Below are 16,789 nucleotides of genomic sequence, written 5' to 3' on the forward strand. Positions count from 1 at the left end.
TACTGCTTGCGTTGGGGGGCTCTTGTTTGTAGCGAGCAGCTCTGGGCTGGAAGTCAGGACCACAGTTCCAGCTCTTGCTCTGACAGGAACTCACTGGGTGAGTTAGTAAGCTCCTTAAGCTCTCTCTCCCTCAGTTTCTCAGTCTGTCAGAGGGTGTGATCTTGCCAGTTTCACTGACTTCTGTGAAGATAAAGACAACAGGAGGTGTGAAGATTTTGCATAAACACCACTGCCTTGAACGTAACTAGTTGTTGTTCGGTCACTCAGTTGTGTCCAGCTCTTTGCGACCCCATGAACTGCAGCACACCAGGCTTCCCAGTCCTTCAATATCTCCCAGACCTTGCTCAAACTCATGTGCATGGAGTCAATGATGTCATCCAACCAGCTCATCCTCTGTCGTCCCCTTCTCCTCCCACCTTCAATCTTTCCCAGCATCAGGGTCTTCTCAAATGAGTCAGTTCTTCGCATCAGGTGGCCAAAGTATTGGAGCTTCAGCTTCAGCATCAGTCCTTCCAATGAATATTCAGGACTGATTTCCTTTAGGATGGACTGGTTGAATCTCCTCGCAATCTAAGGGATTCTAAGCGTCTTTTCCAGTTCCGAAAGCATCAGTTCTTTGGCGCTCAGCCTGCTTTATGGCCCAACTCTCACATTCGTACATGACGACTGGAAAAACCATAGGTTTCTCATAGCTTTTCTTCCAATGTGCAAAGTTGCACACCTTGTGAACGAAACTGCTCTGTCACAAACAACCAAAACTCATTTTACTTTAGATATAGAGAAAATATGCCTTTATGGGTGAAGTCCCTTAAAGGTAGACAATTTCTGGCCTGTCTTCCAGGGAAACAGAGTTCCAAATATGGGGACAAACTGAACATCAGTCAGGAGTCTCCCCGAGTGGTCCGGGAACGGGCGGCTATCACGTGGCTCCCTTGCGCCACCTGGTGCCCCATCCCCGCAACTGCCCAGAAACCACGTGTAAGAAAGTGCTTACAACCTAACTACGCACTCTGGGTCAGGCCCGCCCTAGCCAATCGGCGAGGGGGAGGCGGGGCGGGAGAAAGCGGGAGTCCAATCGTTGCCCGCCTCCCGAGAAGAAGGCGGGGCTTGCGATTTACCACGTTGGGTTTGTCCGCAGCGCTAATTACTTTTTCCGAAGGCTGGGGAGCCTCACTCCCGCTGGCGCCGCCGCCTCGCGCGCTCCTGCTCCGTCGCGGCCGCGCGGGGGGCGCCTGCTCCCGAGGACCATGTGTGACGGCGCCCTGCTGCCCCCCCTGGCCCTGCCCCTGCTGCTGCTGCTGCTCTGGGGACTGGACCCGGGCACAGGTAGCGCCCCGCTCCCGCCGCCCCTCCGTCCGCGCCTCCCGCGGCCACCCTCCGCCTGCCCTCCCCGGCGGCCTCCGCCTGCTTGCGCGGCCGCGGCGCGGCGGCCGGCCGCTGACAGCCGCGGAGTCGAGAGGGCGCGGGCCGTGGCCGGAGGACTCGGCTCCGGGCGGCCGCCGGGGGTCCGGCTCCCCCGAGGGCCGCGTCCCCGGAGGGGCCCGGGCGGCCAAGTCCGGAGTGGCGCAGGGCCCGGGCGGCGGCGCCGGCCGGCGCGGAGATGCCCGGGCGAGGGATGGGACGAGGGCGCCGTCTCGGGACCGTGCTGGCGCTGGATGCCCGGCGCTGGCCCCCGCGAGTGGCTGGTGGGCGGGAGGGCGGGCCCCGCCGCGCTGACGCGTCTCGTCTCTCCCCGCAGCTGTCGGCGACGCGGCGGCCGACGTGGAAGTGGTGCTCCCGCGGCGGGTGCGCCTGGAAGACGTGCACCTGCCGCCCCTGCCCGGCGCCCCCGGGCCCCGCAGGCGCCGGCGGCCCCGCGCGCCCCCCGCAGCCCCGCGCGCCAGGCTGGGGGAGCGCGCCCTGCTGCTGCACCTGCCGGCCTTCGGGCGCGACCTGTACCTGCAGCTGCGCCGCGACCTGCGCTTCCTCTCCGGCGGCTTCGAGGTGGAGGAGGCCGGCGCAGGCGGGCGCCACGGACGGTCAGCCGAGCTGTGCTTCTACTCCGGCAGCGTGCTCGGCCACCCCGGCTCCCTCGTCTCGCTCAGCGCCTGCGGCGCCGCCGGCGGCCTGGTACAGCCTTTGCCACCTCCGGGTCTGCCTGGCGATCTGTCCGGGCGCCAAGGGTGGGGGTGAAGGGAGGTCTCCGGGGAGGGCTGGGATGGCGGTGGGGCCCCCGATGTGCTCTGCCGCTGGCAGGAGGGAGCACCCCCAACCTTCCAGAGGGTCTAGGAGCAGAGGGCAAGAAAGGGGAGTCATTTCACTATCCAGCGCTTTCAGTCCTGAAAATTCAGGGGTGCGTCAGGCCAGCACCGATGTGGGGGTGCACAGCGGGGTAGCCACAGCCTGCCCAGGGAGCACAGGTCCGGCCCAGATGAAATCCATCAGGCCCCTAGAGTGAGCTGTGCACCTGGCCGAGATGTAGAGAGAGCCCTGTTTGCTTCTGCACAGGTGCGCTGTGTGCGTGTCACTGGAAACACTGATCTATATGTGTACAGTGCGTCTGTTCTTGAATTGGGGATCGAGTCAAGCATTGACCTCCTTTCTGTAATTCTGAGTCTTTACCCAGGAAAGGATATTTGGAGGGGGCCCCAGACAGGCCGCTAACCTACTCTTCTTAGTTAAAACATGGGAGCCAGGAAAGGGAAGGTGTCCCTAATATTTTTACCTTATGCTGCAAGCAGGCATTTGTTGGCACCTACCCTCAGCTAGGCCTGAGGAATGCTGACCTTGGTGATAAGCCCCTCTCTCTGTCCCTGGAAGCTCTCTGGGTGTGGCGGTAATCTGCCCTTACCACCGCCCCCAACCCTGCGGTTTCTGCACCTGTGGAGTGCTCGAAGGGAGGGAGGAAGTCCTTGGCACCTCTGCCCTGCCTTTGCTCACACTGGCTCACTTGGTTACAGTGGTGCCCAAACAACACTTCTCAGCTTCTCATCAGGCCCCCAAGGAGCACAGATGGCTGGCAGATGGGCTGCCCCCAGCCGGCAGAGCCTGGGATGGGTGCAGAGCAGGCTTCTCTATCTTCTGGCGAAGCAGTTTCTGTGTCTGTCCTTTCCTGGCACAGGAAACTGCTTTCCCCACTTCCACCTTCTCTCGCTCCACCGTCTAGAATTCTCTTGCCCTTACCCACATAGCGTGCAACAAGTTGACACGAATCTGCCGCAAAGATCAGAAACCCTGAGGGCCAGAGTCTTTATGTAAGACTGCTCTCTTCCCGGCAGTGTAGGGGAACTTAGGTAGTAATTCTAAACTTGGCCTTCACCAGTTCCCCTTGTAGGATTTTTTGAGTTCTGATAAGAATGTGATCTTCATTTGCTGGACTGGAGAAATTGGCGTCTTTGGTTAAACGAGGAAAAGGGACCGTGGAGGGGTCTGGTAGGAGCTAGGGTGGAACAGCGGCGGGGAGTGTGAGCGGGTGAGGAGGCTTAAGCAGGGGTGAGAAAGGCTCAGGTCACTGAAGGGCTCGGGTCAAGGCTGTATCATGTTCTGGGAGGGACTGGAAGGCCCACATCATTTTTCCTGTTTTTGCCAAAGTGTTTAAAGTCTAGGTCACATCACTGTACTGAACATGGAAACATCTGAATCCCATTTGCTGCGGTTTAGTGAGTTTCTGTAGAGGTCAGAGTTTATACTTCTTGGTGTAAGTTTCCAGAGAGGCGCTATCTGCGAAGGATCTGAGGGTGGATATCTGGATAACACTGATTTAAAATCCTCCTGGAGTGAGTGCTGGGCCCTTTCACACATGGCTCTGAGCTGTGAGTTCCCTTCTGTCCTCCAGGTTTTCAGCAGGACTGCCCTTCCCTTCAGCACCATGTGAGGGCGCTGTGCTTTAGATAAAGGAACAAGACAAAGAGGCTGCGTTAAGCATGTGCCAGCTGCGGTGGGGGCACCTCTAAGACTTGAGATTTAAAATTCGTACTTCTGTGGTTTCGTCTGCCTTGTGCATCCCATAGATGTAAGCTGGACATTAGACGCTTCTTTCTAATACACCCTAGAGAGGAAAGGCAGGGCTTCAGAGACTGCCGGGTGACTTGGAGTGGACCTCTTTGGTGTCAGAGTGGTCCTGCTCTTCTAGAAAAGAAACCAGCAGGAATGTAGGCTAACCAGGTTTGCATCACACCCCACCTTACTTTGATTTTGGTACTCGGTGTGCTTAAGACAGTTCTGCTGGGTGGTAACGTGTTAGCCCCTCTGGACCATGGTAGAGGCCCCGTAGAGATCTCGCTCGGGTGTTGTGTGTTTTTGAGGACAGGTTCAACCATGAGGTATGGGGAGAGGAATAATGCCCAGTAGGTGAGTTTTGGTGCCCACAGTTGGGAGCATTCCAAAGCCTTGTTGTGTCTGAAGAATCATGTTGAGCAGGGCTGGCAAACTGTTTCTGCGAAGGACCAAGTAGTAAATACTGCAGGCTCTGCAGGCCGTATGGTCTCTGTCCCAACTGCTCAACACTGCTCTTTGAGTGCAGAAGCAGCCGTAAGAAGGTAAAGAAATAGGTGGACATGGATGTGTTCGATACAGTTTTATTCCGGTGTTGAGTATGAATTAAACCTGCTGCATCTCACGTCTCTGGAACAGCCTAATGAGGAGCGTGGCCTGCAGGGATGGGTGTGTGGGCTCTGCTGCCTGAGCTGTCTGCCCCCGGAGACGTTTGATACCTGTTTGAAGGAGATGCATGATTAGAATAGATCGTTCCTTAATTGTTCATGGGGGCAGGGGAAGTAAATCTCACACTCCATTTTGCTCTCCACCCTGGGAACCCTGCCTTTTGATGGTGGGCGGAGGTGGGGGTCTGTGGTGTTTCCCTTCTCTGTCTTCCCTTGAAAAGCTGTGCAAGCTGCATTTTTTGGATCTTCAGAGACCATGGGCTCAGGTATTAATTGTTTTATGTTTATGCATCTTCATTTTATTTACATTTCAGAGAAGTCCTCAGACATAACATAGGTTTTGGGAAGTTTCTGTAACTGTATATGACTTCAAAGCAATGAACTCTGGGCATATGAGGAAGGTATTTTCCCTCCCAGAGGATTTATGTGAGTTTGGATCAGCTGCCTCGTGTGAATGGGACCAGATCATGGAAGGCTGGCGGAATCCGAAGAAACTTCGGGTTAAGATTCACCAGAGCAGGCAGTGGAGGTGGAACCCCAGAGACAGAGTGAGTGTCCGTCTCTGAAAAGACTCAGTGCTGCCTGTCGGAAAGAAGAGGACGGAGCGGCCGTCCTCATCCCCACGTGTGAGGAGAGGAGGGCGGACAGGCGGAGCGTCTGGTCTGCTGAACAGGGGCCCTTCTGCCTCAGGAGCACCAGGTCAGGGAAGTCCTTGGCCAGAACATGCCCGCCTCTTAGCTGGGGCTGTGGCCTGCGGGGGTGTGCTGTGGGCGAGATGCTGGGGCCACACGGGACACCCAGGAGCTCTGGGGCATGGCCCTTTTTCCAGGCCACCCAGGAGAAACAGAAGGTCAGGGGTGGCCCCAGGACACCTTCTCTGGAGTCACATCCATGCTCTGAGGATGCTGGCTTATGTCTCTCTCACCCAGGATGCTCACTGGGGCCTCATGGGCCAGCCGGCCTGGCTGTCTGTGCCCGACCACAGGGCAGGGGCCTCTGTCTGTCTGTGCCCGACCACAGGGCAGGGGGCTCTGTCTGCCTGGTGCCCGACCACAGTGCAGGGGGCTCTGTCTGTCTGTGCCCGACCACAGGGCAGGGGGCTCTGTCTGCCTGGTGCCCGACCACAGGGCAGGGGGCTCTGTCTGTGCCTGACCACAGGGCAGGGGGCTCTGTCTGCCCGGTGCCCGACCACAGTGCAGGGCCGGGGCGGGAGCCCCTCGCCCATGCTGCTCCCCACACTCTTAGTTCCCATAGCTCTTCCTTCCAGTCTGCTCAGGAGCTTTTAGAGAGTGCTCACTGTTTCCACAGGGGAAGAACTGTGGTTCAGATAAAAACGGGGTGGGACTGAGGTCAGCCAGGCAGTCAGCAGGTGGCTTAGAAGAGTTGGGGGCCCACGCTCTCAAGAGGGCAGCGTGATATCGATGAAGGGGCCAGTTGGGGAGGTTGCTGCCTCTCCCTTTAGAGTTGCCCAACTCGCTTTTCACTGACCACAAAATTGCCCAGCTTTTAAATGCAGCATCACTTGATCACTATAGCTGAGTAGGAAGCAGTCTTGGCAAAAGCCATGTGGTGTGGAGGCCATTGGGAAGGGAGCAAAGAGACCACACCGTGTTATCCTGCATCATGGTATTGATACAGGTGTGGGGAAGGCACACAGTCTTAGTCATTCATCAGTTAATGTTTCTGAAGAATTTATCATGCACAATATAAATGTATTTGGAAAATGCAAAACACATTTTTAAAAGCTTTGTAAAAACAACCGCTTGAGTGGATGTTAAGGAAAGCAAGGAGGGAAAAGACAGTTGTGAAATTTGGGGGATGTGGAGGAATTGAAGAGGAGAACCTGGAGCATAGAATTCTAAGGCCTCCCACCAGCTGCTCTGGAAGGATGCTCACACTGCTTGACGGTAACTCTGTATCCACTGCTCATGAGCATCAGGCTGCCTGTGACCGTAACCTCAGATACCTAAGCCTGTCTAGGTACTTACCTAGGGTACATAGCTAGATTTTCCCATCTGAACTTTGTATTTAGTTGGCAACCTGTTAAAAAAGAAGTCCAAGATGGGATGATGAACTGAATGAAGATGTCTTCTTTGACAGCATTCTTGAAGCTTATTTCCCGAATTGGAGACACTGCAGCTCCTTGACCTTGGATATGTGCAACAGGAGATGTTTTTGCAGCCAGTATGTCCTGGGGACCCACTCAGAGTCAGCAACCTCCCGTGCGTGCTGCTACACGCGGGCTCACAGGTGCACCGTCACACCCATGTTCTTTCGGAAATGAGACTGTTCTGGGCTGTGATCTTGAGCAAGTCACTTACGTCCTTTGAACGCCCCTCTCTGAAGTCACACAAGGTTAAATAGCATTAGCTTTGCATGGCTGTTGAGAGAACGAAGTAAGATAAAGTCTGAAATCAGTTAGTGAGAGCCTGGCACGTTAAGGCATTGGAAACACGTTTCTTCTCTTGACCCACAGGCTGTTTCCAGACTTTTCCATTTATAGATCAACCAACCAGTCAAGGCTGTTGACTAAATGAGCAGATCATTATCATATACCTGCCGTGTGTAGGACCCTCCGGTAGGCTCCCAGTGAGCCTCATAGAGAAGTAGGGTATGGGGCCCTGTCTCGGAAGTTTCGCAGGGGAAGGAGCATGCTCTTAAGCCTGCAGGGTGGGGGTGGGGAGGGGGTTTCATCCTTTACAAGTGGTTCTCAGCCCTGAGCTGGCATCAGAGTTCCTGGCAGCATTTGCTACCTGGATTGCTGGCCACCCCCCACCCCAGGTTTCAGATCCAGTCCATCTGGCGGTGGACCCGAGAGCTTGAGCTCTGACAGGTTCTCAGGGGCTGCTTGCTGGTCAGGGACCATTCTGAGGATCACTGGCCTGGAGGCCATGAGGGGGCATTTCTGGCTACTAACCGGGGAGTCCCTCGGGAGAGCAGTGTGGGGAGGACAGGAGCAGGGGGCATTTGGAAGGGCGAGGTGATGGGCCTCAAGGCTTGGGTGGTGGAGACAGAAAGGAAGAGGGGTCAGAAGGAGGGGGTCTGCGACTGACGGTCTAGTGCTGGAAACAGGCCGACTTTGGAGTAAAGACCAAGAATCTGTGTTCAGGCAGTTGACATTTGCAGAAGCAGCAACACAACCCTGAAAGGGGGGCTCCTTGTGGAGGTTGGGAGGCCCCTCATGCCTGTGCTGTATCAGGGATGCTCCTGGGACAGGTTTGAGCCCCCCCAGATTCCGCTGCTGCTGCTGCTGCTAAGTTGCTTCAGTCGTGTCCGACTCTGTGTGACCCCAAAGACCGCAGCCCACCAGGCTCCCCCATCTCTAGGATTCTCCAGGAAAGAATACTGGAGTGGGTTGCCATTTCCTTCTCCAATGCATGTAAGTGAAAAGTCAAAGTGAAGTTGCTCAGTCATGTGCGACTCTTAGCGACTCCATGGACTGTAGCCTACCAGACTCCTCCGTCCATGGGATTTTCCAGGCAAGAGTATTGGAGTGGGGTGCCATTGCCTTCTCTGCTGAGGCCCCCCGAAAGTCTGAGGCCAGTGTAGCAGGGCCTGCAGCCCCAGGACTGTTATTCCTTCTTGGGAGCACTTTCTCCCTCCTCTCCAACCACCTACACTCACCCGTCCACACGGAGGAGGCCACCGAGCCCCGGTCCAGTGAACCCAAGAACTGTGGCCTCCTGCAAAGGAGAGGCTTCGAAGGCTCCCTGGGCACGGAAGTTCCCGGGGGGGCCTTTGTAGGATGGCGAGGTCACCAGTCATGAGGCAGGTCCCCTCAGACAGGGAAAAGGGTCAAATGGTTCCAGAACATGCATGCAACAGAATTTCTTAAAACACATTTTTCATGTTATGCAAAGAAGTCTCACTAACGTTAGGAAGTTACAAACCTTTCTGACCTTCACTCATTTTTCCAGCTGCAGGGACAGCTAGTCCTGCTTCAGGGGGTGGGGTGGGGTTAATAATACGCAGATTATAATGCTCTCTTAAAGCAGCACTGAAACCCCTCAAAGCCAGCTTCCAGAACAAAGGGAACTGAAAGGGAACCACTCAGAACTTTTGTAATATCAGGTTACACCTGACACATTTTATTTGCCACAAACTTCTTTAAAGGTAAACTATCTGCCTTCAATGTGGGAGCCCTGGGTTTGATTCCTGGGTCAGGAAGATCCCCTGGAGAAGGAAATGGCAACCCACACCAGTACTCTTGCCTGGAAAATGCCATGGACGGAGGAGCCTGGTAGGCTACAGTCCATGGGATTGCAAAGAGTTGCACACGACTGAGCAACTTCAACAAACTTCTTTAGTAGGATACCAAATCTTAGAAGATGTAAGATTTCTCTCTTCATTTCATCGAGGATTGTTGTCTCCTTTAAAAGCCAGAGGCCTCTAGGCTTCCAGTCCTGTCTGCCATGGGAGTCCAGAACCCTTCAGATGGGGTCTGCAGCGCTCTTGCATATACTGTGATCTCAGGCGTTTCCTCGCTGCTGTCTGTGGAACAGGGAGGCCTTGCAAGAGCATTTCCCAGTGGCTCCTTTCTCGACATAGATGGTGAGCAGAGGAATAATGCAAACCCAGCAAGCCCTGCTCAGCTCTTGGGGCCACAGGGCAGAGTGCCCCGTCAGGAAGGCCCAGGCTGGTGCAGGCGCTCCGTGCCCAGGGCACCTCCAGATCCTGGATCAACGCAGGAGGTGGCTGCCTCTCCAGCAGCTAGCTGAAAGCTAGGAAAGTGGTTCTTGACCCTAGCTGCATCAGTGTCTCCCAGTGAGCTTAAAAAAATACCAGTGTCTGAGTTTCACCCCCAGGGATCTAACTCATGTGGCCTGGAGTGGGGCCTGGGACTCAGGAGTTCTCAGAATCGGCTGAGGGGCTGCAGCTTGCAGCCGGGGACAGGACCGTGGGTGTGGGGCCATGGGAGCACTGTGCTGGGGCTTCTAGTCCACACTGGTCTGTCCACTTCATTCTGTTCAATCCATTTCATTTGAGTCCATCCCAGTACAGTCCAGTTCTCTCACATGTTTCTTGAGTCACTCTCATGTGGCAGACATTGGAAAAATAAGGAGGCATAATTCTGATCTTGCCTCAAAGACACTAACTCTGCACTGGGCTGTGACTGATGCCCTCTAACACAGCGGGGAGTGGGTTGGGACAGAGTGCCAGGGAAGGGGGGTGAGTTTTGTAGGGGAAGGGGAGGGAGAGGATGGTTAGGGAAAGGGCTGACAAGTTTTTCCCCTGTGCTGAGATTGTGTGTGTGTGTGTGTATATATGTCTGTGCATGTGTGTATATGTGAGTATGTATGTGTGTGTGTATGTGTGTATATGACTGCATATGAGTGTGTGTGTGTATGTATGTCTGTGTGTATGTATGCCTGTGTGTGTGTGGGTGTGTGTGTGTGGGGGTGGCAGGGAGGTGGTGGTGGAGACAGCACTTTTCACAGAACATCTTACCACCGCGATGACCCAGTGGGTGTTGGTGAGGCTTCAGGGTGCCTGGGGAGGGCAGGGGCAAGTCCCTCCTCGTGATGGCTTCTGGATGGGTGGGCCGTGCCCTGCGGCCCCTCCAGGTGCTCGTTCTGGTCACAGGCCTGCGTGAAATTCTGGGCCCCGGGGGCACCTGGCTGCCCAGTTGAGTGCAGGTCTTTGGCCCATGTGATGTCTCACCAGCTTTGCTAGTCTCTTTCTTGAGTAGATTCAAACCAGCGTGTGGTCCCTGTGAAAAGGACCCTGTAAGGTAAGAACTCCACCGGGAGCTGAGACCGTGGGTTTGTGTGCATGCGCACGTCGCCTGCCTGTAGGCTTTCTTACAGACTCTCTGTGTTGTGTCACACCAGAACTACTGGCTAAATAGTCTCTACCCTGCGGCTCGGACCCTGGGTTGCGTGGAGGATAACTGGCTTGGAAAGTGCTAGGCACAAGGAGGGCTTTGCCCTCCCGCAGCCTGAGCATTTTGGGAAGACTTGGGACCCTGTCAGAATGGAGCATGTCCTCCAGGGAGCACGGCCTCCTTCCATGCAGGGCCCATCTGTCAACTTTGTTTCAACCATGGACATTTCCACTGACAGTTCTTGAGGGGTTCTGCCCTGAGGCTTTCCGGTGGGGATCTGCACTGCCCCCCACAACCACCTCCCTGAAGTATCACAGTGAACAGACTCGGGTTTTAACTTCAGAGAAGAGGGGAGAAAGCCTTGCTTCCCGGCAGGTCATGCAGTACCACTTTAAGACAGTTTTATTTGGGTAGTAAAATCTCTTGAGTTGTCCTTGGCAGAAGCTCTAATGAAATGGAAACCTTGCAATCTGCTTAGAGCAGTAAGTATGGTCTCACCCTGTGATTTGGGGACTAAAAGTTGTAGGTGATCTTTATAATTGATCTGATTTATTTCCAGAGGATTCATACTGATGCATCCTTTCAGAAGGTAGAGGAGTCTGTATCCTTTGGTGTGAGTAAACTTTGTACCTGAGGCTGGAGGAATTGCTGAGCTGTGGTGGAGACCAGTGCTTCTCAAAGTGTGGTCCTCAGGCCTACAGCAGCAGCGTCACCTGGGGACTTGTTAGAAATGAGTGTTCTTGGTGAGCATCCACGCCCTCCAGGTGATTTTGATGTACACTGGCGTTTGGGAGCCATTGCTTTAGTGTGTTTACAGCTTTTAGAAAGGAGTGTGGGCGGGGGGCAGGGGGCGGAGAGAAGCAGGGATCTTCATGACAGCCTAAGACAGATCGGCTCTATCTCCCGAATCTGTGCTGGCAAAGGTGGTCCCGACCATGAGCCCAGAGCAGGGGCCGTGGACTGCAGGGTCCAGCGGGCAAACACAGATAATAGCCAGTCAGGTTCCTTGTGGGAGGTTTACCTCGTTTTGTTGATGATTCAGAGCGAAGCTAGCGGCAGGTATCCTGGGAAGGAGGGCAGACTTTTAATGCTGTCAGCATTGGTTCCAAATGAGGGGAAAAGTTCTCTGCATTGTGTATATGTTTTTAAGAATTAATAGTCACTCTATTAAAGCGGCAAGTTGTTTTTCGTTCAGTTTACAAATCACGTTCTCATTATAATCTAGCAAGTTTTTGAAACTCTTTTTAAGGAGCCTTTGGATAACATTAGATCCTGTTTACAAATATGGTGGTGAACAACATTTAAACCTTTAAAACCATGTTTCGAAATTTAGCATATTCAGTTTCATTTTCAAGTTCTTTTGTAGTCTGATTAAAGAATAAATCCTTTGCAAGAACTTAAATGGTTCTTGTAAATAATGAGTTACTAGTCTTGTAAAGAAGTCTTCAGGTCTCTTATACATTCTGATACTGCTTACGAACCTGATAAGATTTTAAAATTACAGGTCTAAATCACTGATGTACTTTAAATTAGATCCCAAATCTAATTCATTACTCTGCCAAGTTCTCTTGAAACACTGAAGAAAATCTACGAATCTCCTATCACCAAACTATTAACACTAAGGTGTGACTCCATCCTCTCTATTTAATTCTAGTAATCCCCAGGGATACGTTTCTGTATAAAATTCTAAATAGTCTAAGTAGAGATTCTAAATAGTCTAAATAGTGATCCCTAGGGATATATATATATACATATAACATATATATATATATATGTAGAGGAAAACGTTCCCCAGTTTCTCTCTGCAGCCTTGCATGACCACTCTTGTTTCAACTTAATTTCCATCACATCTTCCCTACCCTGGCTTTGCACATTTTATTTCCTTCACTCAAGGCAAAATAGTCTCTCAAGAGTGCCTCCAAACTAACCTAGGGACAAAATGCAAATACCAGCACAATTGATCTGGTATAAGCTGGGGAACTTTTATATATATATATATATATGTGTGTGTGTGTATACATATATATACACTTTTTTTTCTTATTAAGGATATAATTGTCATTAATTCCCAACACTTTTGGAGGTATCTGCTCAGGTTGACTTTTGGGGGATAACTTCAGTTCAGTCGCTCAGTAGTGTCTGACTGTTTGTGACCCCATGACCACAGCACGCCAGGCCTCCCTGTCCATCACCAACTCCCGGAGTTTACCCAAACCCATGTGCATCGAGTCGGTGATGCCATCCAGCCATCTCATCCTCTGTCGTCCCCTTCTCCTCCTGCCCTCAATCTTTCCCAGCATCACGGTTTTTTCAAATGAGTCAATTCTTCACATCAGGTGGCCAAAGTATTGGAGTTTCAGCTTCAACATCAGTCCTTCCAATGAACACCCAGGACTAATCTCCTTTAGGATGGACTGGTTGGATCTCCTTGCAGACCAAGGGACTCTCAAGAGTCTTTTCCAACACCACAGTTCAAAAGCATCAATTCTTTGGCACTCAGCTTTCTTTATAGTCCAACTGTCACATCCATACATGACCACAGGAAAAACCATAGCTTTGACTAGGTGGACCTTTGTTGGCAAAGTAATGTCTCTGCTTTTTAATATGCTGTCTAGGCTGGTCATAATTTTCCTTCCAAGGAGTCTTTTAATTTCATGGCTGCAGTCACCATCTAAAGTGATTTTGGAGCCCAAAAAAATAAAGTCAGCCACTGTTTCCCCATCTGTTTGCCCTGAAGTGATGGGACCAGATGCCATGATCTTAGTTTTCTGAACTTTGAGCTTCAAGCCAACTTTTTCACTCTCCTCTTTCACTTTCATCACGAGGCTCTTTAGTTCTTCTTCACTTTCTGCCATAAGGGTGGTGTCATCTGCATATCTGAGGTTATTGATATTTCTCCCGGCAATCTTGATTCCAGCTTGTGCTTCTTCCAGCCCAGCATTTCTCATGATGTACTCTGCATAGAAGTTAAGTAAGCAGGGTGACAATATACAGCCGTGACGTACTCCTTTTCCTATTTGGAACCAGTTTGTTGTTCCATGTCCAGTTCTAACTGTTGCTTCCTGACCTGCATACAGGTTTCACAAGAGGCAGGTCAGGTGGTCTAGTATTCCATCTCTTTCAGAATTTTCCACAGTTTATTATCCACACAGTCAAAAGCTTTGGCATAGTCAAAAAAGCAGAAATAGATGTTTCTCTGGAACTCTCTTGGTTTTTTGATGATCCAATGGATGATCCAGGGAGATGACTTAAAAATAGTTTGAAAAGTTTTTTTTGTTTTTTGTTTTTTTTTCCCCAAAATGCAATAATATACCTTTGAAAGTGAACACAGAGAACTGGTGCTGTTGTGCCCCAGCCCCTGCCTTCCATCGCTTGATCCCCAGCACGACTGGTGGGTGGCATGCTTCAGGTCACACACGAGCTCATTCTGGGGCTCCGTGAATCAGCGGAACCTGCAAAGCAGCAGCCCCAGCACGGGAACAGGCCTCAGCTGGGTGGCCTTCCCAGCTTCTGCCGCTAGGGTCCTGGACGGGCCTGAATGAGGATGCCTAACGTCTGTTTTTCTCTTTCTGGGCAGGTTGGCCTCATCCAGCTTGAGCAGGAGCAGGTGCTCATCCAGCCCCTCAACAGTTCCCAGGGACAAGAGCATCTGGTCAGGCGCAAATGGTCTTTGACACCCAGCCCCTCTCCCGAGGCCCAGATACCTTGGCAGCGCTGCAAGGTCCTCACAGGTGAGTCTGGGAAACAGCATGAATGGCTCACAGCACGTGCCTGTTTGACACTGTCACGCATCCCTAGACCATCCCCACTGATGTTTCTCCGAATGTACTGAAATCCTGTGAACAAGAACTTAGCTTTCCTGTGTTTTGAAAGCTATTTTTTAAATTACCTATAAGGCCACTTTCTTTTCCTTTCCATGTGTGTTTATACCAGTGTTTCATGCGTAGCAGCCCTTTGAAAAAGGCATTTGTAGAAAGAACCAAGGATCTCTCTTTGTTACATCTCAATTTTATAGACCAGGAGCAAGTTGAAGCTTGAAAAACCTCAATGGCTTATCGTTGTCAAGCCCAAGGTTGGTGGCAGAGCTACAGTAATCCCATCCCTGGACAGCTTGGCCAGAGTGTGCTCTCCTTATACAGAGGCCCTCCATCTTGGCTGCACTGATCAGAGTCAAGTGGGGAACTTAGGAAACAGTGGTTCTCAACGTGTGACCCCTGGGCCAGTAGCGCCAGCACCACCAGGGAGTCTATTAGAACTGCGTGTTCTCATATGCCCCTCCCCAGCCCAGCCCGAGTCAGAAACCATGGCGGTGGGTCCAGGTAAATCTGGTCAAGTTAGGTGTGAGAGCCATTGCTTTAAAAAGTGTACACTAGCCAGTCCCCCAGATCCTGATCTAATTGGTCTGGCGTGACTTGGGTGTGTTTTTAAAGGTGGTTCTGATGAGCAGTTTGGGCTGAGAACCCAGGGTTCTTGTACTCTGTGGCTCTGTTTGGGCACCCTGTGGATTACCTGTTGGAGTTTAAGGACCTCTCACAGTGCTGGATCAGCGGCCATCTGCCTGTCGGTGTCCCTTGATGAAGAGCTCGCAGGTGGTGCTTCCTCCCTTTTGGGTCAGTCTTGGGTAGATCACTTTTTTCTCCATCTCCTCTCAAAGTGAATGGCTAGCGATCATTCTAAATCTGTGTGTTTTCTGCATTTGCTCTGAAGATATTGTTTCGGAGGCAGAGGTTCTCAGTACTGGTTGTCCATTGGTATCACCTGGGGTGCCTTAACAACTAGTCACACCCCGGTCCTGCCCCTAGAGAGCCACTTTTATTGGTCTGGGGTGCAGCCGGGACATCTGGCGACTTGAAACCTCCCCAGGTAGTTCTGATGTTCAGCTGGTGCTGAGAACTGCTGCCCTCAAACGTTTTAAACATGAGTAATAGCACCTGTGGACCATCAGAAGCGGGGTTTTCTCGGGTGAGGACCACCAAGCAGGGCCACAGAGTAAAACCCAAGAGCAAATAAGTTTTATTCCTATGTTTCCTCTACTCAAGCTGGTGCTCGTCAGCTGCTAGTCAGTGACCAGCACCTCGGGGTGCCTGTGGATGGTATTGTGGAATATTTGTCTGATCACCAGCTGCCATCCTCTCTGGGGCCGTGATACCAAGGATTGCTGACAGAATGGTCAGTTGTGCTGGTCTTTGCTTTTTTGTCCCTAAGGTTAGTTTGGAGGCACTCTTGAGAGACTATTTTGCCTTTAGTGAAGGAATTAAAATGTGCAAAGTCAGGGTAGGGAGGATGTGATGGAAATTAAGTTGAAACAAGAGTGGTCATGCAAGGCTGCAGAGAGAAATTTCTGAATTTGCCTAAAAAATAATCCTCTTCCCAGCCCCCAGATCTCTCATCACCATGCTCTGCCATGTAGGAGCACGTGTTTGTTTAAGGTGATGCCAACTCAGGCTCTGTCTTGGGCAGGAACACAGACTTAGGAGAGAAGTATAGATTTTGCTTCTGGTCCTTCTTGCTTTGTGTGAAATACTCAGTGAGCTTTGTTGCTGTGTGAAGAAAGACAACAGGCCTTCTAAGAGGCTTCACTAATAAGCAGTTAATTAGGCCCTATCTAGTTTGGATTACCTTTTAAACGTTGGGGGTTTAGAAACTGGAGAAATTAATTTACCAGGATGCCAGCAGAATACATTCTGGAAGTTTCCTGGAAAGATTAAGGAGATTAGTTCATGATTTCCCATGGGAGCATGTTCTTTATGGCTGAGCACGGCAGTCACCAGTGTCATCATGCCTTGTCACTGATCTTGTGTTATCCCAACCTTGGACATGGCCTGGGGGTGGGCAGCTGGCTCAGGCAGGTGAAGAGCAGTCTGATAACTCTTTCTCCTCTGTGAAGCACTCAATTCCTCTGCTGATGGAGTCCGGGTAAGCCATCATGCTGTCTAGGGGCAGAGAGGCTGACAGGAAAGGGCACCTGGGAGGAATCACTGCCTTCTGTTTTGTATCACAGAGGCTGCTTTTCTAGCTCAGAGGCTAGAGGCTAAAAGATTCAGGGCTTCCAGAGAGGGGACAGGCAGATCCTATTTCCTTTATAGCTTCTTTTAGGACCTTATAAATTAATTCATAAAATATCACTCCAGCTTGGAATTTGGCATGAAAATATGGAGGCTGTGAGCCTTTTTTCCTTTTCCTTTCTTTCTTTTTTTTTGGTGAGCATGAGTATTTGAAAATATTTTTGGCTATTCTCAAACGCTAAAATGGTACTTTGGATATTTTGAAAAGATGCTTGATTTTTTGAGTGCTTATTTTGACTTCAAAACTTTTTGTCTGCCTG

At 51.6% G+C, this 16,789-nt stretch overlaps 1 protein-coding gene across 1 annotated transcript in view; it reads left to right on the forward strand.

Moving 5' to 3' along the window:
- Nucleotides 1-1,247: 1,247 nt before the first annotated feature.
- The window catches only part of ADAMTS17 (ADAM metallopeptidase with thrombospondin type 1 motif 17), a 390,285-nt gene continuing 374,743 nt past the window's right edge, over nt 1,248-16,789 (forward strand). Inside the window, exons 1-3 of the mRNA XM_068991384.1 lie at nt 1,248-1,326; nt 1,739-2,109; nt 14,042-14,195. Coding sequence (XP_068847485.1) covers nt 1,248-1,326; nt 1,739-2,109; nt 14,042-14,195 — 604 coding nt within the window. The remainder of the gene's footprint in view (nt 1,327-1,738; nt 2,110-14,041; nt 14,196-16,789) is intronic.

The sequence above is a fragment of the Capricornis sumatraensis genome, chromosome 19 (assembly GCF_032405125.1).
Source record: "Capricornis sumatraensis isolate serow.1 chromosome 19, serow.2, whole genome shotgun sequence".
Taxonomy (NCBI): domain Eukaryota; kingdom Metazoa; phylum Chordata; class Mammalia; order Artiodactyla; family Bovidae; genus Capricornis; species Capricornis sumatraensis.